The sequence below is a fragment of the Elaeis guineensis genome, chromosome 2, assembly GCF_000442705.2.
Source record: "Elaeis guineensis isolate ETL-2024a chromosome 2, EG11, whole genome shotgun sequence".
NCBI lineage: Eukaryota > Viridiplantae > Streptophyta > Magnoliopsida > Arecales > Arecaceae > Elaeis > Elaeis guineensis.
Window position 1 is genome coordinate 909375 of NC_025994.2, and position 27047 is coordinate 936421.

Here is a 27047-nt window from a genome sequence, read left to right on the forward strand (position 1 = left end):
CCTTCACCCTTCCCCAATATCATGGTATCCTTCATATAGGCTCCCCTCCACAAAGCCTTGAGCATGGCATCCTTCTTGGTGGCACTGAGTACAGGAATGTCTCCCATGCCTAAAGGCTTGCATTAGCCTTAAGGGTGCAGCGCCATATGTTAGACCTTGGTCTGAAAGCATACTTAAACAAGAGCCTACTAAATCATAACCACATTTCTTGCAGGTTTGACTGGTCACCACTGCATCTCATCAATTCCGAGATTGCAACAACCTCATCCTTGATTTCAGTGGTCTTCAGTTGGTTTACAGAACTTTAAAGCTGGAGGAAAGTGGCACCTTTGTTGAACGCAAATACTGCGTCGTTTGTTCCAATTGATTGTCATTTTCTTAGAGTTCTTTTCTCCGCCAAATAAATGTTGATGTTACAGAAAGCCGTTGTGTTTAACATCACCATTGTGACTTTTGTTCATTAATTCATGAGTTTGCAACAAAGGAATAATTTCACTCTGCAGCAAAAGGAACTTCGCCATATGCAGGATGCAGGCTTTAACTTGGTTGTAGTGTGAGAGGCTGTATCAATGGGCAAAGAAAATATCTTGGCTGATCATCTGCTAGCTTACCAATAATATTCAACTCATCACAAACCGGCCTGAATTGCTATACTTCAAAGTAAGAGACGATCCTTCAAACTCCCGCATTAGTCATTGACGTGTAAATATGTTCTTAATGTACTCCACACCCTACAAAGGTAATCAAGCTGTTTGCCGACCAAAGCAACTCATCAGACAAGGTGCTTGTGAACCATTTCCTCACAAGTCCATGATATGATATTATGGATTCACAATTTAACTCTATTCATCAACTTGACCAATTTCATGATAAAATTGTGGTATTCACATTGATGAGGAACTTGATTCTCCAGGACAAATTTGTTTCCCAAGAGGCAACTTGGATTTAGCAAGTTTGATTGAGCTTGGCAAGATTGATGGCAGTTGGAGTGGATGATGACTTCAGGATGCCCAAGTCATTGGCCCCTTCATGAGGGGGAAAGCGGACGGTGGAAATTGATAGTGTCGCCGGGAGCTGTCAGCTTAGTAAAAGAAAGTGGAAAAGGTGAGAACGGTGGTGATTGACAAACGTGGATTCATGATGCAAAGAATATTTGGATAACTCAAAATGGTGGCATGTAGTGGATTAGAAGGGCTTTACATATTCTGAAAGAATAAATTCTGAAAATATTATTACAATATTCTATCGGAACATAGCTGCACCTTGAGATCACCAGCGGAAATCTCATGTATAGGGATTGCTAATACCAGCTCTTGCAAAATCTACAAACAAAATCAATGGAAAGTGAGAGCAGCAGTGGCCTGAGCAGTCAGCACTCACCGATGCGGTAATCAATACACTAGGATGTAGATAACTCATTCTCTTATGTAGCAGCACAAATGACTAAAACATTGAGCATTGAAATTGCTTCCAAGCTATAAATAAAATTGAAGTTTTAGAACTGTAGAATTGCCTGTCCTTGCTATACATGTTAACCCTGTGCCTCATAAACCAGTCATATGACATCAATTAACGGAAGACAGACATGCCAACAGTTTCTTGCACAGTTGCTGCAGTTCTGAGAATGAAGCCTTCGTGGCAGCTTTTTCGAGCACAGACTTTGCTTCTAATAGGCCACCTGATATAGCGGCAATAATCTCATCCTCACTAGCCATAAGCGATGCCATTAGTTTTGCCGCTGCAAGTTTTTCCTAGTAAACCGAAGTGAACTTATGAGAAGGTTGACATATGCAGCGGTTAAATGCAATATTTTATCATCTCCAGTGAAGTTATGAAGGCCTTCAAAATAACAACTATCATAGGTGCTCAGATTCTATTAACTGCAGGTGGCTTTTGTCGTCATTAGCAAAGCATGCAAAACTTGTACCACAAGGATTTTAACCGGAAAACAAGAAACCTCTTTGAGACAAATTATAAAGATAAGACAGAAACAAATTATAAAGATAAGGGCTATCTGGTTTGACATACCTTATTTGATCCTTTTTTGAGTGCTTTGACCGAAAGATTGAACAGATCTGAAGAGAAAGGAACTACTGATGACTTGAGGTGATATACTGCTGAAAAAAGGACCTCAATGCATCCAGCTCTAACATCTGAACATGCTATCGACTGTGTTCAAGCAACATTGAGTAATTACAATCTTGCATAAACAAAAACAAATAATAAATATCCAGGATCTTGAGCACCCACCTCTACAGCATAAATGACAGATGGAAGAACTTTACAAGCAAATAAACTTTTTCCGGAATTTGAAACCTTCAAGCAAGCACTAATGAGAACATTGGCCATGCATAAGCGAAATGGAATTGAGGTGGAGATAGTGGACAGATCAATTGTCGCAAGAGATGTTCCATGCGACATATCAATTACAAAGCTTTCCTCATGACATGTACTCATGTTGTTTTTCACTGAGACATCGTAAAGCTCATTGTTTGTCAATCTCTGGATAACATAAGTGAGAACAGAACTTGTTGAAGTATGGCATCCTGTATTTATGCTTATGTAGGTTAAAAAGATATTAAAAAAAGTAAATTAATAAAAAAATATAAAAAACATTGTAAAGACTCAGAGCGAATTGTTGAAGCTGTGAAACCAACCAGGACAGCTCGCATCTCGAGAAATGCTGAGCCAGTTTCTAGAAAAATCTTTTGAAGTTTCTAGGGCTTTTACTTCAACACATATCATCAATGCTAAACAATCAATGCATCCATGCTGTACTTGGGAAACTGCAATGTAGAACAGTAAGCAGTTTTCAAAACAAAGTATCATGGTCTGTCAGCACCAATTGTGACATTGCCCTAAACTAATCATCTAATCTATGAATAAAACTCGAAGTGCCAGCATTATTATACCTTCATCAGCATCAAATGAAGGCCACAACAATACCATCTCAAGTATCTTCCTGATTCTATGTATAGCAGGGTGAAAAGCAGAGTCACTGTCCCTTGCCTGAACGTGTTGATGCACAAAGAGACAATTAGAAGATGGCATTAGAAGAATCCTGGTTTTCAGAATGCAGTAATAGAACTTCCTATACAAAAGAATTGAATGATTTTGTACCACAAGCGATGTACAAATAGCAAATAAGCATAACTTCATCTTCAGTATATCACGACCTTGTGTTGCATGCCTTAGTTGAGATTCCATAATTGGAAAGAGAACCTAGTACAAAAGAACACCAGCTGAATTTTACCAAAGCAAACGTATAAATTAAATACAGAACATACTCCATTTCAACTAGATCGCTAATAATATATACAAGAGTTGAGTGATAATAAAAGTTCACAAGTAATAACTTCATGCAGCTCAACTCAAAGGGACAGAATTTCATTTTTATGGACTAATAAGAACCAGTTGGAAAAAGAAGTTTGAAAAAGCTAACAGTAGGTAAATTGGAAAAAAAAAAAAGACTATTTAGATATGAAAGAAAAGGAAAGCAACTAGAAGCAAAAATCAGAGACAAACAGGATGTGAGATCAATAAATTAAATTATATCATTAGTATAAATATATCCGGTAGACTGGATGCACTAAGAAAATAATTTTTTTTCAACAAATAGTGTCCATATAACAAATGAATTAAAAGATATAAAATGTCAAAAACTTTCAATACACATGCTCCTCATCTGAACAACAAATTTAGCCTAATGATGCAAGAAAGATGGCATTTCGCAAAGTGATTTTAGTACCAACATCCTTAACAAAGCAATACAGGCAACAAAAGCACACTTCTAATGAGGGCTGTCCGTAAGAACCATAGACTCTAAGCTCTAACTAGACTTGCTGAGGATGCAATGACTCATGGAGTGGGTGGGGTCTGAAGATACCAAAACCACAACCATCCAGACTTTTCCCAACTATTTTGGGTAAAGCTATTAAATTTGGATCCATTTCATTGTTTGACATATTTTTTGACTGGCTATCAATTTAAAATCAACCATCCAACTTTCTCATCTAGGCCTAGAACTGACCATAGTAATCTTTGGGTCTAAATATATTCCCATAGAAATTTTTAGACTTGGGACTAGGTGTAGGAAAGGTGTGTCCCATCTTGACCTACTGGGCCAATATTATGTGCATCTACTTCTGCAATCTGACCTGGAGTCGACATTTGACCATTATATATAAAAATCATAAAATACATCGACAAAGTTTTCTTCTTATAATCACCAAATTCTCACGAAGTATCAGTTGCTTATTGAAGAATCATGTCTTCAATGAATTTTACAAAGGGCATTAAGGAAATTGGACCAACCAAATACATACTTCCTACTTCATTTCTTCTTCTAATTGACGAACCAAGCAGCCAGACCAAGGTTTGCGGAACCGATACCGACGGTCGTATCGGCCAGCCGCGGTACGGTTCAACACATCTCCATTCCGTTTCGAACCGAGGCGAACCGACGAAGGAAAATGGAGCCGAACCGGAGAAGAAAAAGAGAAAAAGAGAGAAATATAGAGAGCGAGAGAGGAAGAAAGAAAAAGAGGGAGGGGGGTCCGCCGGAGAGGCCGTCAGAGGGCCTCCAGCGGGCCACCGTGGCCCACAGGCGGCGTTTACGCCCCCTGTGGCTCCGCAGCGTGAAACAGGGGCGATCCACCCCTGCTTCCGTATTTTTTTTAAAAAAGATTTTTTTAAATGAAGCCAGCATTGGGTTTGCCGGCATCACTTTTGCCGACTTCATTTAAAAAATATTTTTTTAAAAAAAATATGAAAATTAGGGGTGGGTCGCCCCTGTTTCACGCTGTGGAGCTGTAGGAGGCGTTTACGCCACCCGACGGCCACGACAGCCCGCCAGAGGCCCTCCCGCGGCCCCTCCGACGGACCCCCTCCCTCTTTTTCTTCCTCTCTCTTCCTCTTTTTCTCTTTTCTTTTCCGACACCGGCATGTGCCATTTTTCATGCCGGAACCATCTCGATTCTCCGCGGTACAGTTCGGCATGCCCCGTACTGGACGGTTTGGTCCGGTACGGCATTCCCTGAGCCAGACCTTAACCTTCATTCTTATTTGTGCCTCCCATTGCCAAAACTTGGTGCTTTTGCACCACACTCTTTTAGGGAATTCTTGAGAGCCAGTGTAATACCCCAATCAATCAAAGATCTAGTTGCACGAATCTTAAAGCAGGCTCAACAAAAAAAAGAAAAACAGAGAGGACACTCAACAGGAATCCTCTCTTCCATTGAAATTTCCTCCATTGGACTCCCAATCAGAGTCGATGATAGAGGCCGGGGAGGAGTCCAACTCCCCCCACCACCTCTTTTCAAAGGGACCAAGTCCATTGTGAAATCCCCCACCATTGGCCATCGGATCAATCGCCGGAGAAGTCTTTTTTTTCCAAGTCTGTCATGACCTTTCATCGTGTTGTTGGAAAATCAGTGGAGAGCTCACTGAAGTCCAAGGTGAGCCCTGACCTTCCACTCTCTCTCCCCTTTCTTCCCATAGCTTTATGTAACATCTTCGGCCGCCAACTTCACTGGAAAATTGAGATAAGAAAGATCCCTTGTTTTCTCCAACTTTTCTGCACCTTCCTTTGGTTTTTCCGATGTCGGTGGTCATCGCCGACCACCACTTGGGATCTTCGGGCCGTGCTGTCGTAGCCCCAACCGCCGCCGACCACAGCCATGCCAGCGGTGACCCCCCATTCCGAGAGTAAAAGGGAGAACAATCCCCTGCTTTACCATGAAACCAAGAGGAAGAGGAAAAAAAGGAAAAGAAAAAGTATAAAGGAAAAAGGAAAAAAGAAAAAGAAAGAGGGAGTTTCTCTCTTCCCTCTCTCCTTCCCACTCTCTCCACTTTCTCTCTGTTTTTCTCTCCAATCTTTAGAAAAATCCCACTTTCTTTCTACAAGTTTCTCTCTATGAAACTTCTCTCTAAGATCGATCAAGTAAAAGACTTGCTTTTGATGATTTTGATTAAGCTTATTGAAGGATCCTGATCCATGATCGTCGAATAGCATGCCAGCATCCACCTTAGTCGAATCGGGATACTATCAGATTTGATCTATTTGATCTCTATGGAGCCAATTGTATCTTAATCTGATCTTGATTGAATGAAATTATTCGATCGAATTGATTTTTGATCGCTAAGCAACATGTTGATCAATTTAGGGGTATAGTTATCTCGACAAGAAGATGTCCAACAAGGGGACACTGATCTGACTATGAACTAAAGATTCTGAAAAAAAATTATGATATTATATGAATTTGTTGGAGTACATGAGAGATAAGTAATGCAACTCTTTTTCTAGATTTATCGACAAATTATATAGTATTTATATCATTGATTTTGAATCATATTATTTGTGATTTGTGAATATAAAGCATGATTTTTGTTTGTTAAATCTATTATAGAATACTATTGATGCATTATGGAAGGCATTTATTTCATTATGAAGTTATGATCGATTGTTTATGATTTTAGATGATTTTGTGTATTGTTCAATTTAAATACGAAATTGATTTTATCCGAAAGAGATTTGAATCGAGATGGATTTTGACTCGTAGCTTATATATCGAAATCCTGCCAATGGGGATTATATGCTGGCATATCGATACTCTCCGGTGGAGGTTGTGTGCTAGTACATTGATATCCTATCGGTAGGGATTGTGCGCTGGTACATCGACACACTATCAGTGGAGATTGTGCGCTGGTACATCGACATCCTATCGGTGGGGGTTATGCAGTGGCACTTTGAATTAGTTCATAGCTGCTGAGATGAACCGGATGTTTTGAAAAAAATTGATTTATGAATGAAGAATTTGAAAATGAATTTTGAAAAGATTGAATTTGCATGCATATTATTGGATTAGTATTATATATTCTGAATTGATACCCTTGCATGCTTATTTTTAGTATATTATTATTGCTTAATTTATCTAGCTAAAGCATACATTGCTTACTAGATTGTCTAGCTCATCACTCTATATTTTACGGTTTTACAAATTTAGAAGACTAACTTGACTCGAAAATTTGATTTAGGAAAGAAAATTAGAAGCATAATTTGATATCTTTATTTTAGATTAGGATTTCTTGAAGTTGATGCAAGAACATGAAAAATCTTTTCGTAATACATTTAATTTAGTTATTTAAAATGAAGTTGAACATTAATTATTTGAATTTTATTTTGCTGTTGCTTTACGATATCATAATGAAATGCCTTATATATTTGTAGGGAGTTCTCCATGAGTATGCAGCGGTTGCCATGATCCTTGGCTTACGATCTCAGGTCGGGAGCATGATAGTCAAAGAATAGGTCTACCCCAAATGGTGACCACATCAACCAAGTGGTGATGCAAAGCTTTTGCTCTTTAAAGCTTGCGTTAATTTCCATGGACAAGACCCTTGCATAGGAGCTGGATAGTGTTAATGATGACATCCTCAAGAACAGCCTCATCTATTAGGTTGACCATAGGATTCATGACGGCCTCAAGGTTGAATGAGATAATCTAACATTGCCCTTTCTTTGCTTCATTCTTATCTGCCTTCAGATTTAAGGTTTGGTCATGATGTGATCATATCTTTCGTTGCGAATCTTTTCAAAGGAGATGACTCTAATTGGGTTTCCTGTGTAAATGAGTTCGGGGATATAATTCGCTTGCTCTATGGGTGATGCTTATTGAATTATGAAATCAACAAATGATCATATCTTTCGTTGCGAATCTTTTCAAAGGAGATGACTCTAATTGGGTTTCCTGTGTAAATGAGTTCGGGGATATAATTCGCTTGCTCTATGGGTGATGCTTATTGAATTATGAAATCAACAAATTGTGTGGTGTTGATGATGTCATGTGTTACCTTGCTCTATAACTTCTTTAAGAGGAAAGATTAGCTTGTAGAATTGTTGGTACTTGTCTAGGACTCATAACCTCTGTCCCCCAATATACCTATAAGTCTGTAACCGACCAACCGAACCTAGTGGGCCTTGCAAAATTATAACTTATCGTGACCTGAAACCAATTTGATGAGGCTGGCTTTAGACCAACCATGCCAATGAGGTTGGTTTGGGGTGGGGAATATTGGGCCCTATATAACCATAACTTCTGAAGTCCTTGTGGTAAGTTTATTTGAAGATCTCAACTCTCCACCAGTTTTTAAAAGCTGCAACTGAGGCACTAGAGAAGTATCTTATTGTTTGATACATACCCAACTCGCCAATAAAGATCTAGTGTAGATTCCTTAAGTTGGATGATGAGTGCATGTAGCACTGCATAAACCTAAAACAAGACAGAAAATCAAAGAAGCTGATTGACAGAAATGGAGCAAAAGCAAGCAATCAGGTTGCATTAAAACAATTTGATTAATTAATGATACATCAAATAATTGAAAATTAAATATTGAACCATCATGTGAATGACTAATGAAAAAGTGATTCATTAACTCCATGACAAACAATGGAGACATTCTTGTTGATGAAGGTACTGTCTTGCTGGTGTTCTTTAGTAAGAATTTCATACCACATCCTTCACCAGCAAAATCCCCAAAAAAAAAGGTATAACAACACTTTTCTTCAATTATTCTATTGAATGCAGGGGGTAAAGAAAGCACACATTCTATAGTCCAAGCATCTAGCATTAACACCATCCTCAATTGAAATCAAGCACCAATGGACCTTTACCTTTCTCCAAGCCTCCAACTTGAGATTTGCTACAACTTGAGCAAACTCTAGACTTTTGCTTGTCATTACCAACTATACCTAGAAAGCAAAGGCATATATGCTTAAGGTTCACCATCTTGGTACTGGATCCTATGCTAGTACCATCCTATTATGTGTTGATAGGTTTTTCATACTGCATACCAATTTGGTACTAGTACTATATGGTACCATCAATATGTATTAGTACCGACTAGTATGGCAAATCTTTATATGCATATACAACTCCATTGATCACCCAAGACTGGCATCACCTCTTACTATTTTTGTTGCTTCAAGTTAGGAGGGCATAAATTTTTCACCTTCCAACTCTCATCTCCCTCTGTTTTCTCTCATGCTTTCTATAATTCAAATTATTCACCCAGGTCTTGGTGCCAAACCTAGGATAGGTACCTTACCTGATGAGTTAGGTTAGTAAAGTATGCCCCATACACAACACAATATGTTGTTAAAACCAACACAACAACTACATCAAGCAAGGTTTGCAAAACCAATACCAAAAGTCGTACCTGGACCTATGCAGGCATGTGTTTACTCCCACATTGGCCATGTGTCGAGTAGATCTTGGATACTTATACAAGACCAAAAAACTTAAATAACACTTTTTGATGAGTCCTTTTGCATGAGATCTTCGATTGCCACAAATCGTATCGGAGTAGACTCAACCCATGGCCTATGTGGACGAGGAGACACTGCAGCACAAGTTCAGCTAGGCTGACCATGGACTAATCATGGTGTTTATGATTAAATTTGAATGAATTTGAACCCTTAACTTGACAAGAATGCCAGACTTAAATAGGGAGAGTATGTGAGGATCTGTACAAGCACATATTTAGTCCCATATCAACTAGGCACTAGATAGATCTTGGGCATTTATACAGGGCTAAAGAATCCAAGTAACATCTTTTGGCTAGTCTTTTTAGGGGGGTATTAGGTCATTGCAGTATCGGTCGTGACAAGTTCAGTACGATATTGGTTTGTACAATGTCGAGCCAAAGCATACCGCAAGCAAGGGGAGGGGGAGGAAGAGGGGTGAGGAAGGAGAGGAAAGGGGGGAGAGGGATGGGGAGAGAGAGAGAGGGGCAACCCTTGTGACAATGGTGATGGAACCCTAACCCTAGCAATAAAGTCATCATCTTCATGGAACTCTAACCCTAGCCAACATCATCGTCACAAAGTCATCACCGTCATAGAGCATGGAGAGAGAAGGGAAAGAGGAAAGGAAGATTGAGAAATTGAGAGAGGAGAATTGAGGGGAGAGAGAGGGAGAGAAGAATCAAGAGAGAGGAAGGGAGGAGAGATGTGTACCTTATTGATAGCAATGATGAAACCCTAACACTACCCATGGAGTCATCATCATAGTGGAACGAAGCCTAACCCCAACCAGCATCATCATCGTGAAGCTGTTGTCATTGCAGAGCATCGAGAGGGGGGAGGAAGATCAAGAGAGGAGAATCGAAAGGGAGGGAGAGAGGGAAAGCAGAACATCATGAGAGGAGAATCAAGAGAGAGGATCAAGAGGAGTTTTTATTCAAAAACCAATATGATTCTAAAAGTAGATCAACTGGCTGAATCATCCGGATAACCAACTTGTCACGCCCCCAACCCGAGAATTACGAGCCAGAGATCATGGGAATCACTTCAAACTCATGGAGAAATCTCTCCACAAGCATGCAAGACATTCCAAATGCAAAATCAATGCATTACAGTGGAATTAATTTAAATAACTCCAAGTTGAAATTCAATTCATTAACCAATCTAACTGATAACTAAATTTAAAAGTCTTGCATCAAATAAATCTCAACTAATAATGTAAAAATAATAGATCTCAGTCATGTAGATGCCGTCAATTCTCGCTCTAATCTCACTCCTAAGCAATACCTATATCCGCAATTCAGTATTTGAATCTGAAAGGAGAGGAGAGATAATGAGCTCGATAGCCCAATAAATAGTGAATACCTCAACTAGATATTTTGGATATTACTATAAGATATGATATCAAAAAAAATGCCATGAATAAAAATAGGAACATATTCCATGCTAATTTATGCAAATCAAATTTTTTTAAACATTCATATAAATACATAATCATAAATCTAATTCAAAACAAATCACATATAACTCAACATTCTTCGATTATGACCACACTTATATCCTGTGATGGACCAGAACAGAAACAATGATCTTAATAATAATCAAGAGTGCCAATGCATAACCACCATTGGCAAGGTCCAGAAAACCAATGCATAACCTCCATTAGCAAGGTCTAGAGCATAGTTGGACTGAATGCTCAACTCAGATGCATATCAAAACACTTTTGCTATATATATATATATATATATATATATATATATATATATATATATATATATATATCATACCATTCAACATATGCATATTCCATAACAAGCCAATAAACCATAATTTTCCAAATATCTCAAATTTGCAAATCACTCTCCCAAGATTTCAAATCTCATGGAACAAAGTTATCCCGATTCTCTATAGAATGAGATGCCCCACTATCCCATTCCATCCTGACAGCAATCCCATTCATGCATCTTGATAGATAACCTCCATCTTTCTTCCATATTTTCTTTTTTTTCTTTCTTTTCTTCCTTCTTTTTTTTCTCTACCTTCCTTTCTTTCCTTTTCTTTTTCATTCTTTTCTTCTCCTTTCCTTTCCTTTTTTCATTTTTTTCCTTTCCTTTCATTTTTTTTTCTTTTCTTCATTTTTCTTGCTTTCCTTCTTTTCTTTTTTTTCTTCTCTCCCATGGATCAGTTTTGGAGTTCCAATCCCATTTTCTCACAAAAACAAGATAGGATGGCTAGGATGCCCGCTTTCCCATCGGGACAAAATCTTGCACTCTCTTCAAATATGGTTTCATGAATGACATGACTCAAAGCTAATTATTTGCTTCCAAAATAATTATTTAAATAAAATTCTTAAAAAGATAGTCATTACTTTTCTTTGCGGAAATAATGAACCGACAAATTCTATCAATCATGAGATGATCATTCAGATCCTATAATTCAAAATATATTTTTTTATCAAAATTTAACCATGAATATTTAAGAAATAAAATCCTAGGTCAGTCTAATCAAGATAATTTTATCCGATCATGATTAGAATAGAAAACAGATGGTTCAACAAAGATCAAGGGTGATCAAATTTATTAATACTCAACAAAAGTCAAAGTAGCCGGTACACCATTCGATAGTCATGTTGGAATTTCGTATCGGGGCATGCATATATGTTTCAAAAAAAAATTTTCGAAACAATGCAGCAAAATAGAAAATTAAAATATCTTTTAATTTACATCATGCATGCATAAAACATAGAACACTAGAATCTACTTCATATACTGAAATTGAAGACATACTGAATTTTATGCTGAAATTGAATATGTGATCGGATCACATATCTTTTTCGCAAATCTTTTCTTCAAATTTGAATCTAGAAGAGTAGATTCTCCCTTAGCCACGCAAGTGTCCGGCCTCTATGGATATCCACTCAGGATCAGCCTGAAACAGTCCTCTTTGATATTGATTTTTCTTCTTTAAGAAAAATCAGTCTGCGAATCTAAACGAAGCCTGGATTGCGATCAACTCTTTGATCATTTTCCTTGATCTTCTTCTCTTCTTCTTTTGCTTTTCTTTCCTTGATTATGAAGCAATCAAGGTCTGAAAACCAGCAAGCAAAGGAGCGCCCAAACACCTTTTGGGCGTGGAGAATGGGATGCCCAAACTCTTGGGCGTTGGATCTTCAAAGGAGAAGAAAGAGGGGCCATGGGGACCTTCTAAGGGATGCATAGGGTGCTGGAATTCATTACTTAGGAACCTTAGAGAAGGCCTCTTTAAATAGGCATAAGGTTTGAATCCTATTCAAAACCAAACAACCACTTAATATAAGTCCTACTTGCATTAGGAATCCTTATTCCTTTAGTTATTTGATCTCCTTTAAAAGATCCTGTTGGCGCCAACTATTGGAGCCCTTGCACCCACAAATACACACGCCACATGGGGCCTAGGGGATGCTCCATGCTGGTCCCACACGTCGTCTAATGGGTGGGTATGTCCAACTTGATCAAATCAAGTGGCATCCAATCAAAACTATCAAAGAAATTGATTAAGGGTTTGAACCCTTAATTCATTTCATCCAAAACCCTAGGCACCCAACAATTAGAACCCAATAAATTTAATTTATTTAGGTTATTAGCAGGTAATTAAATTTGAATTAATCTTATCAAATAAAAAATTCAAATGTAAAGAAAAAATTGAGTTCAACCATGTGCTAGCAAGGTTACCCCTAAACCCAATTGAGACTCATAAGTCTAATTGCTTATTCCAAGTCTAATCTCTTTGTTGTGTGACCTCATAGGTTCAATTCTATCTGGTAGTGAGATATACAATGACCTTTATTATAGTATCATTGAAACTCTTTTCAATGAGTCGAAACAGTTCTACTCTAACTCATCAAAAATTATCGATCCTGAGCAATCCTAATGAGCTTTCACCATCCACCAATAACATATAGCAGTATGTAGTGGCAATCCGGTAGAATCGAAAAAGAACCTCAAGGTGTAGTTCACATGTGATTCAATCTCTCTATCGTAAGTCCTGATTAGATGGCAGATCATAGATAAATCGTCAAACCTCATCATCAATCATATGATAGATTCGATCAGCTCAAGTCCAATTGCGATCCTTATGGAAACTCTTTTCCATCAATCACTGTTGCGGCCACAGACTCTCGGACTTAACCTCTCAAATCCCATAGGACTACTCTCTATCAAGATCGATAAATTTCATCTAGATGCGTGTCCTACTCCTACAGTAGATCAACTGTCATCAACATCCACTACAAGGACTCATTGAGATCATGTTTGTGTTAGTCAAACTCTAATAGTCTCACTACGAGCAATCGTACCATCATAGATCAAAGAACCATTCACACAACTACAGTATCGAGACAATCACTGACGATCAAGTAAAAATCTAAGTGATCTCTCATATGGTCACGCTCAGTACTAGTTATTCTCTAACAACTATCTATACTCGTCGCTCAGTGTCTCTACACTGTAGACCAAGACTCTACTCCGAAGGAAGCGATCCGTGTGTCGGTCTATCCAAATCGAACACCGTTCTCATGATGATACTATGACCGAGAGCATTTAGAAATTATATACATGTCTCTAATTCTCAACATTTTGAGAATATGTATCGAAATGTTAATTTCATGGACGATTCAAGGATACATCACACTTGAATGAAAACAAACTTGCCCTTTTATTAATCAATGATTTAAGTACAAAATTGTGTCCTAGATTTATTACAATGTGTTAGCCACATTGACTTTTAGGACATACATCTAACAAGTCAGGGATCAATTTGATTAAATAGCTTCACCTAATCAAGATCATTTAAAATAATTACTTAATAGAGATCAATAGAAAGTAGATCTTGCAATGCTCAACAAAGACTCGAATGATGTGGACATGTTGCTTAACCAATAGGATAGTTCCAAATCTCTTTACCGGCTCAACTTAGATTCATAATAAGACTGGATCATTGGATTCATAAATCAAGTAGAGAGAATGTTAAAAAAGAGATTAACAAGACGGAGCAGGGCTGATCAGGCAAAACTATCTGGCATTTCTATCAATCTTATCAAGGTGATTTAATGATTTAATCAAATCATGACGGAACTAATATACAGATGGTTCAATAAAAATTATGGATAATCAAATCTAATGGTACCCGATCTAGCTAAGATGGGTGCTAGCATGCTATCCGATGACCATAGTTCAGGATCCCTTCAAAAGATCGATCATACCCATTAAGAGTCTTCTCAAAGATCGAGAAAACCCTCGAAGAAGAATCCAATCTAGAGAAGTGGAGAGACAATTCTAGAGAGAATTTATAAAGAGAGAAATTAGAGAGTGGGTGGGGAAACAAGTGAAGAGAGAGGAGAGAGGGAAGAGAGACTCTCTCACCTTTCTTTTTCTTTTTTTCTTTTCTTTTTCTTTTTCCTCTTTGGTTTCCCCTTTGGCAAAATAGGGGACTAATTGATCCCCTTTTCCTAGCACAAAGAAGGCTTGAAGGCGGTGGTGGCTATGGCCGACAATGGTAGAAGGATGGAACCAATGACAGCTATTGCTGGTCAATGACGACAGCGGCTAGCGATGGAACAAAAGAGTCAAACTTTTCTAAAACAAGGATTTTGGTCCCATATCCAAAGGCCTGTGGTCTTTTGGCGGTTGAAGCTCTGACCACGATTATAGGTTGTCACAAGGGATTAAGATTAAAGCCTCAGCGACGAGCCCTGATTGTGAAAATAGTCAAAAAAGAAGAAATAAGTTGGTGTTTAGATCTAAAACAAGAAAAATCAAACCCCATAATAGAGCATCTTTATTCTTGATAAAATCCAGCAACCAAATCCAGCTGGATTCCACAATCTTAGGCTTAGATAAGATGGGGAGAAGATTATCTAAAGGATTTAGGGGTCATACCATATATTTTGGTGTTATTTAGCCATGATTTCCAGGCACATGATGAAGAACATCCCAAAGAAGAAGAGGAAGGAAGCGACAACTTCTCCTGCGATGATTAACAGTGGGGTTTGATGGGGTTTGCGGTCTCTTAAAAGAGTGAAAGGTGTTGGAATCCTCTTTGGATTTGAATTCCACCAATGGAATCATGAGGAAAACAGCCCGAATATGTTGGGTGCTTTTCCTTCCCATCATATTCTTTCTCTTCATTTGTTTTTTTCTTTCTGGTTGGGCTTCCACTATGCTTCTGGGCCGATCAAATGGACCAACCCCACTTTATTTTGGGGTCGGGTACTACATTCTTCCCCCTTAAAAATAAATTTCATCTTCAAAATTTCTTACTTAGAATTCATAATTCAAATCTCATCCTCGAACATTTTGATATTCCAATCCTCGATGTAATTTCCTCATTGAATCATTTCATAATGGAAAGGTCAATATCTCAGGAGTTGATCTGAATCAAAATCATTCATTTCTTGTTATTGAAATCAGTATCTTAATTCCAGGTAAGGAAATCAAGTTTCTTATCAAAAACATCAACCGCTCTTGATTTAATTGATCTATCACAAGATCATAAACAAACTTTAATATACTCTTAGTAGATGAATATTCAAGTATAAAATCTAAGATCGATAAATAATCTCAAATTCTTTCTATAACATACATTGAGTATAAGCCTCGAATCTAGAAGGAAAAAAACATATACCAAAATATTTCAAATCCAGAATCAAGAACCGATACTCCACTAGCCCTAAACTCAAGATGTTAAAATTTTTTTTAGCTTAGTAGAAAAGGAACCTACTAGTCAAAATCACATAGCAATAGAATAATCCAAAATGAAAAATATTATCCTCTTATCAATGAAATCCTCTACAAGAAAAATCAAATCAGATCATCTATCATAACTTTCTAATTCAAAGAGTTAATATGATCGACCAGTTCAAAATAATCCAAATTACCATACTTCTGCTGAACACACTGAATTAAATCACCGAAACACCTTGGATTCACTAATTGGCCTTCAACCAAAATACTACTCTATATTCTAAATGAAAAAGATCTAATATTTCAAATTCTAATTAAAGCTAAAGAGAAACTTTTTAAATCCCATCCCTAATAAGCATCAAGCACAACCATCTAAATTAACCCTTGAGTCAATTGAGATATTCAAACCATAGAGGACGGCTACTACAACATAAATATGAATTAAATCTTGATTCTGTTGTCAATTCAATTACATGATTCAAAACCAACATCTATGAGTATTACGAATCAAAAGAATTTTCTTAATTCTCCACAAATTAGAAGGCTTTAAATCATCGCACATGAATATAGTGCATCAATCATCTCCCCTAGGGTTTTTTTCATCGAGATCTTTAACATCTATCAAAAATCTTCCATGATAATCATGTAAGCCTCTAGAATCAGAATTTTCCTTGTCATATTAGATTTTACTAGTGACTTCAACAATAATGACAAAACCTCTTAAAATCAGCTCATAAGTTCAATTTCTTTTCAATTGAACTTCACATGCACCACTTAGTCTCTGACAAACAAATAAAATATATTATTTTGATCCAAAGATGATAATCAAAATTATTGAAGACTCCACCAAGATGGATACTCTCAAACCTAAAAATAAAATCAGTTCCTTCAATAAGAAAATAGACCCATTAGCAATATCCTGAAATGCAATTTTCTTTATATGCAAACTTCATACATGATCCATATTCCAGTATAAACCTTGAAGAACATTCTAATAAGATCATAAAAATCTTTCTTAGCTTAAACCTTGCATAATATCTTATAAATAAATCTTAATATGTCACTAAATAATTAATTTCAAAACTAAACAATATCACAATATATCCCCATATCAAATTTGAGCTTCTGAGTCCACTCAAATAACTAATAAACAAATAAGCACAATGCATGATCATGTTCCATGGCCAATCCTCTTGCATTTAATTTACATCAAAATCCAACTATCATAATGTGATTCCACAGTTGTCCAACCTTCCGCCATAAATCAAACCCTATAAAGCAATTCCATCCTCTTGCATTTAATTTACATCAAAATCCAACTATCATAATGTGATTCCACAGTTGTCCAACCTTCCATCATAAATCAAACCCTACAAAGCAATTCCATCCTAGTTCTCTGGTGATCTCTTGATACATAATCACAAAGCTTTGAAAATTCATTAAGATAACTTACATTATAATCAATACATATTTATATCCCAATGTCCCTAGCATTTTACCCATCTATACTCATCATATGTCTGATTCTACATATTATGATTTATCCACTTATACTCTGATATCATATTAATTGTCACACCTCCAACTTAAGAATTGCGAGCCAAGGGTCATGGGAACTGCCACATACTCATGGCAAACTCTCTCCACAAGCATGCAAGGCATTCCAAACATGATATCAATACATCATAGCGGGATTAATTTCAAACTCAAAATTTAATTAATTAACCAATCTAATTGATAAGCAAATTTCAAAGTATTACATCAAACAAATCTCAACTAATAATTTAAAAATAATAGATCTCAATCTAGCTATATAAATGCTACCAATTCTCGCTCTAATCTCACTCTCAAGCAATACCTACATCCTTAATTCATTATCTGAATCTGAAAGGAGAGGAAAAGAACTCGACAGTCCAGCAAGTAATGAATATCTCACTAGACATTTTTCAGATATTATCATAAGATATAGTATTCAAAAATAAATGTCATGAATAAATATAGAAACATATTTCATGCTAATTTATGCAAATCAAATTCTTTGAAATATTAATCTTGATATATAATCATAAATTCTATTCAAAACAAATCACCTATAACTCAATAGCCTTTGACTATAACCATACTTATATCCTATAGAGGTTCTAGAATACAAATAATTATCTAAATAATAATCAATGCCAATGCATAATAGCCATCACAAGGTCCAAAGAACCAATGCATAACCCCATTGGTAGGATCCAAAGAACTAATGCATAAACCTATTGGCGAGATCCAAAGCATAGTTTGGCTGAGTGCTCAAATCTGATGCATTCAAACACTTTTGCAAGATAACATATATATCATAATTCCATACAATATAGCATATTCCATGATAAGCCAATAAACCATAGTTTCTTAAAAATCTCAAATTTGCAAATCACTCTTCATTCAAATATAGTTTTATAAATTACACAAATGATAAATCAAAAACTAATTATTTACTTTCAAAATAAATTAATTAAATAAAATATCTTGAAAAGATAGTTCATTACTTTTCTTTGCAGAATCAATGAACGAAAGATTCAATCAATCATGAGATGATCATTCAGAACCTATTATTCAAAATATATTCTTTTATCAAAATTTAACCATGAATATTTGAGAAATAAAATTCTAAGTTCTGACACCTTTATAAGGCTGGCAAAAGCGGTAACGTTCAACATACCAGTTGGTCTAATCAAGATAATTCTATATGATCATGATTAGGATAGACAAAAGATGGTTCAACAGAGATTAAGGGTGACCAAATCTATTAATGCCTGACAAAAGTCAAAATGAAGGTAGGTACACCATTCGACATTAGGGGTCAATTTGATTAAGTAGCTTCATCTAATCAAGTCAAGTAAAATATAACTACTTAATAGAGATCAAAAAAGACTACAACTTGCGATACTCGACAAAGACTTGGATGTATGGACATATTATCCAACCAATAGGGTGGTTCGGAGTCTCTATATCGGATCAATTCGGTTTCAAAGCAACGGGCCGGTTCACTGGATTCATAAATCAAATAGAGAGAACATTAGAGAGAGAAATTAGCAAGATGAATCAAGACTAATCAGACGATATTGCTCGCTGTTTCGATTAGTCTGATCAAGATGATTTAATCAAATCATGATTAAACTAATATACAGACGATTTAATAAATATCATGGATGATCAAATCTAGGGGTATCCAATCTAGCCATGATGGATGCCGGCACACTGTCTGGCGATTATGGTTCAAGATCCCTTCACTAGGATCAATTATACCCATTAAGACAATTCCAGAAGATCCAAAAAACCCTCGAAGAGGGAACCAATCTAAAGAGAGATAGTAGAGAGAATTCTAATGATAATTTATAGTGAGAAATTGGAGAGAGTGGGGAAAAAGTGAAGACAGGGGAGAGAGGGAAGAGAGACTCTCTCGCTTTTCTTTTTCTTTTGTTTTCTCCTCTCTTTTTCTTTGCTTTCTCCTCCTTGGTTTCCCCTTGCAAAATAAAGCACTCATTGATCCCTTTTTCCCAAAATAGAGAAGGCTCCAAGGCCAGTGGTGGCTATGGCTGATGATGGTAGGATGGAACTGACGGTGCCTACTGCTGGTTGACGGCGATAGCAACTGGCAATGGAACAAAAGAGTCAAACTTTACCAAAATGGGGATTTTGGTCCCATACCCAACGATCCATGATCTTTCGATGGTTGGAGCTGTGGCCACACCTGTAGGTTGTCACAATGGATTACAACCAAAGCCTCAGCGACAAGCCCTAGTTGTGGAAATAGTCGAAAAAGAAAAAATAAGCTGGTGTTCAAATCTAAAATAAGGAAAAATCAAAAATCCCAAGACAGAATCTTTTTTTCTTGATAAAATCCAGCAACCAAATACCTCGAATTCTAAGGTCTTAGGCTAGTTAACACGGGAAGAAGATTATCTAAAGGATTGAAGGGTTATACCACATATTCCGGTGGTGTTTAGCCATGATTTGCGGCAACGCGTGGTGAAGAACATCTGGAAAAAAAAGAGGGAGTGATGGCTTCTCCAACGATGATTAGCGGTGAGGTTTGATGGGGTTTGGGGTCCCTTTAATAAAGCGAAAGGAGTTGCCAGAATCCTCCTTGGATTCGAATTCCACCAATGGAATCATGAGGAAAACAATCCGAATACGATGGGAGTTTTTCTTCCTATTGTATTCTCTCTTCTTTTGTTTCTTGGGGTTGGGCTTCCACTATGCTTCTAGGCCGATCAAATGGGCTAGGCCTAGTTTATTTTGAGATTGGGTAATATGCAAATAGTCCATTTTGGGGCCTGAATTATCCAATTCGGGACAATTTGGCATTCCTTGATATCAAGTGTCAATACAAGAGTCAACCAAGGCCTCGTATGGTACTAAGATCGTGTGATGCACCCCATAGGGCCATACCATTATTTCAAAATCCATTGAAATAGGATGGTACATCCAGCACTATACTATTTCGATGCAAAACCAGCACCGATACAAATATTGGGATGCTGAAAGCTCATGTATGGATGTGTACTAGCTGTATGGTGCATATCAATGGTACCATACTGACTCTATCAGTTCATACCAACAATTTTTCTTTTCTTTTTTTTTTTAAGTGGTTAGTTTTGGTATGTACCAACAATGCTGGAATGATCACGGTACCATATCATTTAGTACCAATCTTTAAAATATTGCTCTGTACTAGACACTACAGATTAGAATTTAAAATGTTGATGTGGACATATATCAAATAATAGATCCTTGGCCTCCACTATTGTAAAATAATTTCATACTCAACAATGTTACTCGTAAATATATCCTCAAGTGAAATTCCTAATCAACAATAATGTTTTCTAGGATAGTTGTTGTTCCATGACTATTCCTACACCCTGCTTTGGTTGTGGGCATGGTATGCCAAATGAGGCTGAACCACCGCCCGATTCACCCTGTCCCAAGCTGAACCAATGCAAGGCTGAAGAAATACCTAGTATTATTCCAAATTGGGCGGTTCATCCTGTAATGGCCCTTTTTTCCAGAAAATACCTAGTACTACTCCAAACCGGGTGGTTTGGAGCGGTAGTAGGTTGGACCGGGCGGTTCGTGGTGGTTTTGCCCCATCCCTCTAATAAGAGCGATGGGAAGGCTTGAGAAGGCTCCTGTTCTTTCTCCTATTTTCTCAAAGTCATCCCTCCAAGCTAAAAACATCAAGAAATCGACTACAAAAGCTAGATTCAAGGCAAGATACTACTCTCCTACCTCTATTCCTCTTTTTCTTGTTAACATCAGATATTCCTGAAAATTAGAAAATTAGAAAATCAAGAGATGATGCCAAAATTTTTGATTTTGGCATAATTTTATGATATGTTGTAAATCAATGGATGATCTACATAATAAAGCTAAAATCATTAATTTTTGTTAAGTATATAATATTAAAATTAAAAATATATTTTTAGATTACAAAATATTTTAAAATAAAATTCAAAAAATAACTTATAAAATTGGAATATTGTTTACGAGCATCCAAGCTACTATCAACGTAAATTTGGTGTTTGTTTATGAAAGTTTGAGGCATAATGCATAAAGTGATCTTGGCCTAAAATTGAGTAAAATTAAGAAATAAGTAGCTTTTGATGGATGATGGTAGGATTCTACATGGATCCAAACTCAACCTAATTTTTTGAATTTTTGGATTTTAAAATATTTTTAATTTAGAAAAATAATAAAAATATAATTAATACAAAAAATAAAAATGTATCACATATTAGATAATTCAAAAGTATTTTTTGAAGTACAGATATTTTCTGAATTTATGATATTTCAAATTATTTTTTTATTGAAAAAATTTAAAAATTAAGAATAATTATGAAAAGATTGGAACTATGTATTACATAATTCAAAAGTATTTTTTGAAGTAGAAAATATTTTCATGATAATAAAATTTTATTATTTTTATATAATTACTAAACTGGCGTACTTGTTAAACCTGCAAGAATAGATCCATCGAGGAAGGATCCAGAGCGTGACAATGGTTGAAATCATAGACAAATACTCTTGGATCGGCACTACTGAAAATGCAACTAGTGTAACACAATTCAAGATAGAAGGGGTAAGTAGATTAAAGCAACACTTAATTAGTGGTTACTCCGATATAGCTATGTTGGAAATGTCCACAAGAGATCCGGCACTTGATAAAGCATTTCATTAATTTCATAATAGCGAAAGAGAGGGTTTCATAGAAGACGGAGGTGGACCATCGAGTCGAAAAACCCTATCACTCTAGAGAATCCAAGGAGACTACTCCCGATGACAAAACAAAGATCCAGGATGCCATTCAAGCAAGCTTGGATGATATTTGACAATTATATGAGGTCGCTAGGCATAAGGCTCCATTTGGGCCGTCATGCTCGGAGTCAAGGTTGGGCTCTATGATCGTCCAAGGGTCAAAGTTCAGGACCTCAGTGAGGTCGTCAAAAGCATAGCCATATTACATCTATGCTTGGAATTCTTGGCAATATGAAAAGGTCCTCCAAAGAGATCCCACCAAGAGCCACTATACATGACTTGGATCCACGCCTTCCCTAGGAAGGATCCAAAATAACATAGGATGGATAGTATGTTGAGGAAGGATAAGAAGATATATGGCAACTTATTGGATCCCGATTTCACTTCAGCTACATCCTAGAAGAAATAAGCAGCGCACATTATTGCTCCATTATTTCATCCATACAGACTACTGGTCTGGGTGTAGATCCTTAGAATTGAAGGATATCTAAGTTTCTTGATGACAAGAGCCATAGAAATTGCTTGCATCCTATCAAAGCAAATGGGCCATGTATAGAGTGACAGTGATGTATGTTGGTTGGACTGGCCCTACCAGACAAAGCATCATCAACTTACTATGATGGGAAAGCATTTTATGAGACTAGGGAGAATAGTGATGGCAATTCAAGTGGTCATGGATCTGGTGGCCGGTAAGGCAGTGGACAGGAGACCACTGTTTATAAGATGTAGCTGTAGGATGGTCTTCGATTCATCAATGAGTCCTAGTTTATGCATACCACAGAATATGGACCATGGTGTCCAAGCTGGTAGAGCCAGCGAGGATATGATTACATAATGATGATAGATTTCTTCATATCATTCAGGATACGATGCAGCTGTAGATAACCTCGCATATGGAGTAGAATCTATGGACGTATCAGGTTCATCCTTATATTGTTCATCATATTATCCATAGCCATAGGTAGCTTATGATCCATATGGATACGGATATGGATATAGTGCATCCAAGGTATCATCTTCTAGTGGTTACTATCCTATGTAGTCTAAAGCATCTTACGGCTCGAATCTTGTCGTCCCCATATTCAGATGGACTCCTCCACAGCTGTACCATCAGCTAGAGGACACCTCTCTGAGCCAAAACTTCAGTAAAAGATCTAAGACCAGTTATAGTCCAATATGCATACCTCATGGGATGAATATACAAGACTAAAATGCTGCTTGGTTATAGAGGTGAGCTGATGTACCTCCTGTTATACAAACAAGTTAGACATTTATGAGCGACATTGGCACTCGACAAGATTCTAGATCTCAGTGTGGATACTTTAATTTACATGCAATTAATTGAAGCATTTTATATTTCATATCATTCTACATCTCTTTTGATTTATTTTAGCCGACGCCATATTGATGCAGAAAGATTACTAAAAAAATTGTTAACAAGCATCATTTAGTGTATTACCACTAAATCATCCTTATAGATCACGATACCTTTCACAACACCACGTTGGATTCAACCTAGGATCCACACGGGACATCTCTTTTACTTTACTCCGAGTAATGTCCTTTAACAAAGAAAGATCGCTAAAAAAACATCAAGAAACATCATTAAGGATGTATTGGAGTGATAGAAATGTCAAATAAGATCAACAAACATCAATTTAGACTTAAAATTATTCAAGAAACCAAAAGAAATTGATTAGATATCTTGAGAGCCCAAAAAAATGAAAAAAAACCCATAGAAAGAAAATTTGTGTCAGTTTGGAACTAGCATACCTTGCGGTACCATGTGTCGATACGGTAACGAACCGACAGCTGACCAATATGAATCCCAATACTGATTCGGTGAACTCCAGTGTGAGGATATTTCTAGGCAATGAATTGAATCCTCCAAGCCTCCAAGATAAATGAAATCAGCAGCTCCTCCCACCTTCTCCCACTAACAATAGAAAAGAAGCAAAAAGAAAACTTGTGTTCTGCATGAGAGGCTTCCTCTATGCCTCCATGTTTTCCTTACCAGCATCTGTTGGTTACTACATGAAGTACTTGTACTTCTAGTTCAAGGTATAAAGTATAAACTAATCCTAAAAGAAAAGAACGAGAAATTTAAAGCCACTAACAAGGATAGAATAGTTATTCATGCTTGGCAATGACTTACAAAGCTTGAGACATAAATAGTGAGGGAGAATATTAACTTATGGCCTGCTTTTGATTAATTCTGAATCATACATGAATAATAGGGTTCCATTGTTTAAGCTCTCCTCTGAAGTGGACATAATGGGAGTTTTAATACTTGGCTTATTAATGATCAATTGCTCGATTTAATGATCAATTGCTCGATTTAATGGAATCAGGAAAAAAGACTAAAGAATAAGGTGTTACTTCTACACCTATATGGGCAAGGTTTCAAAGTTCCATCTCGAATATTGAAAGAACAAAAAGTTTCAAGAATTCATTAAATCTTGAGATAGGTTGGCTCAAGGGCAGGGTTTATAAAATGATCCCCAACATGATAGAATCCCAAATGTTTACAAGAAATATGAGAATGATTTGGCACTGGGAAACTCCTTAGAGAAACATCCCTCCAAAGGGATGATCATTCTAGAGTGTGAAACCATATAAAATATTAGAAATTTTTAAAGATAATGTGCCATGGTCATTTATAGTATCTCTTCCTTTAGAAGATTTCAATGTTTCACGTTTCATTTTTAGATGTTCCGAATGTACCTTCACTTGAACTTTCCAAATGATAATTTCATTTATATCTTATGTCTTAAAGGTCATTTGTCTCAACAGAAACTCAAAAGTCGATGTACTTACTAAGCTGTGCAGCTCACTTCATCTTATTATTTCAAAGTAGTAAAGACCTACTGCGGCTTCTTTGAAAAAGAGAAGTCTTGTTGTTCTGAAGCTGCCTTGTGTGGATTTAGTGATTGCCGAAACTTTACCATCACAAAATTAGTTTTCATATTGTTGTCTTGAAAGTATCATACATGATAGGAAACGTTTGCAAGAGGATTTGATCCAGTGATATGAGTTACAATACATTTTTACTTTTGCTTTGTTTATTCAAATGGTTTAATTGAGGATGATTTGCTTTGCCGTTACTTTTGTGCTGCTATAATTTTGGGTCATGACAAAGAATCAAGGATTGTGGAACTATTTCGAACTGCCTAGTTCAAAGCATACCGAGTCACACCGACGGTGAACTAGGACAATTCCGGTGGTAGACAGAGATGATTTCGGCATTCGAAATGAGAAACCAATGGAGGGGGAGGGGGAAAAGGAAAGAGAAGAAAATAAACAGAGAGGAGAGAGGGCCACTAGAGGACCGCAAAGGGACTCCATGCTCCTCCCGGTCGAAACAGGTGTAGTCCACCTTTTTTTTATTTTGCAAACTTCAAGTGAAGCCAGCAACCCCATTGCCCACTTCATTCTTTTTTGTTTTGCGTACTTTAAGTGAAGTGGACAACCTCTATTTCGATCAGGAGGGCTAAGCCCCTCCTCTGGCCCCCTCCGCAATCCTTCAATAGCCTCGCCAGCCCTCCAATAGCCCTCCCTCTCTCTCTCTCTCTCTCTCCCTCCCTCTTTTCCTCTCTCATGATCTTCCTCTCCCACATCCTCATTGCTATGTTGGCTACGCTCCACTCGGCTCCGCCGATGTTCACCATCTCTCTCCCTCCCACCTTTATATCTCCCTCTCTTCCTCTATCCCATTCTCCCTCTCTTTTTTTTTGTCTCTCACGTTCTTCCTCTTCCCCACCCTCATTGCAGTGACGTGCAATGCTCCGTCGGCCTTCACAATCTCTCTCCGTTCCTGCTTCCCTCTCCTTCTCCCTCCTCTCTCTTTTCCTCTATCCTGCACTCTCTTCCCCGCCCTCTCTAATGTGTCAATTTGGACCAGCATGGAGCAGTACGAGGGCGTACTGAACCTTGCCATCGGCCAATCGGTCCAAGCCCCGATACCGACATAACAAGCCTTGCATAGAATGATTCTAAACTATATTTTATGAATGGTTTCAAGTTGAGTGCGAACATGTAATACATCTTTATGGTACTTGCATGTCCTTTGACAACATTGAATGTTGTGGATCACACCATGAGCTAGTATACAAATCTCTAATACTTGCAAAGCACTAAACCAAGGAATGCCATACCACCCCGAACCGCCCAATTTGGGGCATACTGAACCATACTAAGGGTGGATCTGCATGGTTCCATCCCTCAGTTCGAGAAACCAACAAAGGAGGGGGAGAGGGAGAAGGAAAGAAAGGGAAAGAGAGAGAGGGAGAGAAAGAGGGAGAGCAAGGGAGAGGGAGGGGGAGAGAGGTTGAGAGAAGGAGAGAGAGAGGGCTTTTGAGCCCCCCTCCTTCGGTGCTATGTAATAGGGGTAAAACCCTTGTTTCAAAACAAAATACAAACTCTGTCCTGTTTACTGTCAGTTTCACTTAAAAAAATTTTTGAAAATAATGGAGGGAGCCCCTATTTCATTTCAAAATAGGGACTTTGCCCCTATCACACCACATCAAAGGAGAGGGGACTCGAAAGCCCTCTCCCTCTCTCTCAGCCTCTCCATCCTCCTCCCTCTCTCTTTTTTTCCTCTCTCTCTAAACGTAACAGAGTGGAGCCCTTGTCATGTAGTGCCAGAGAGGGGGCTCAAAAGCTGTCTCTTTCTCTCTCTCTTCCTCTCTTGGACTCTCCACCCACCCCCCTCTTCCTCTCTCTCCCTC

At 37.4% G+C, this 27047-nt stretch overlaps 1 protein-coding gene across 1 annotated transcript in view; it reads right to left on the reverse strand.

The window, feature by feature from the left end:
* Nucleotides 1-1158: 1158 nt before the first annotated feature.
* Nucleotides 1159-27047, reverse strand: part of LOC105034833 (uncharacterized) — a gene marked incomplete at its 5' end in the record, with an annotated part of 62344 nt that continues 36455 nt past the window's right edge. Inside the window, 6 exon segments of the mRNA XM_073251415.1 lie at nucleotides 1159-1751; nucleotides 2029-2169; nucleotides 2251-2546; nucleotides 2658-2786; nucleotides 2913-3009; nucleotides 3121-3222. Of these exon segments, the coding sequence (XP_073107516.1) occupies nucleotides 1566-1751; nucleotides 2029-2169; nucleotides 2251-2546; nucleotides 2658-2786; nucleotides 2913-3009; nucleotides 3121-3222 (951 nt within the window).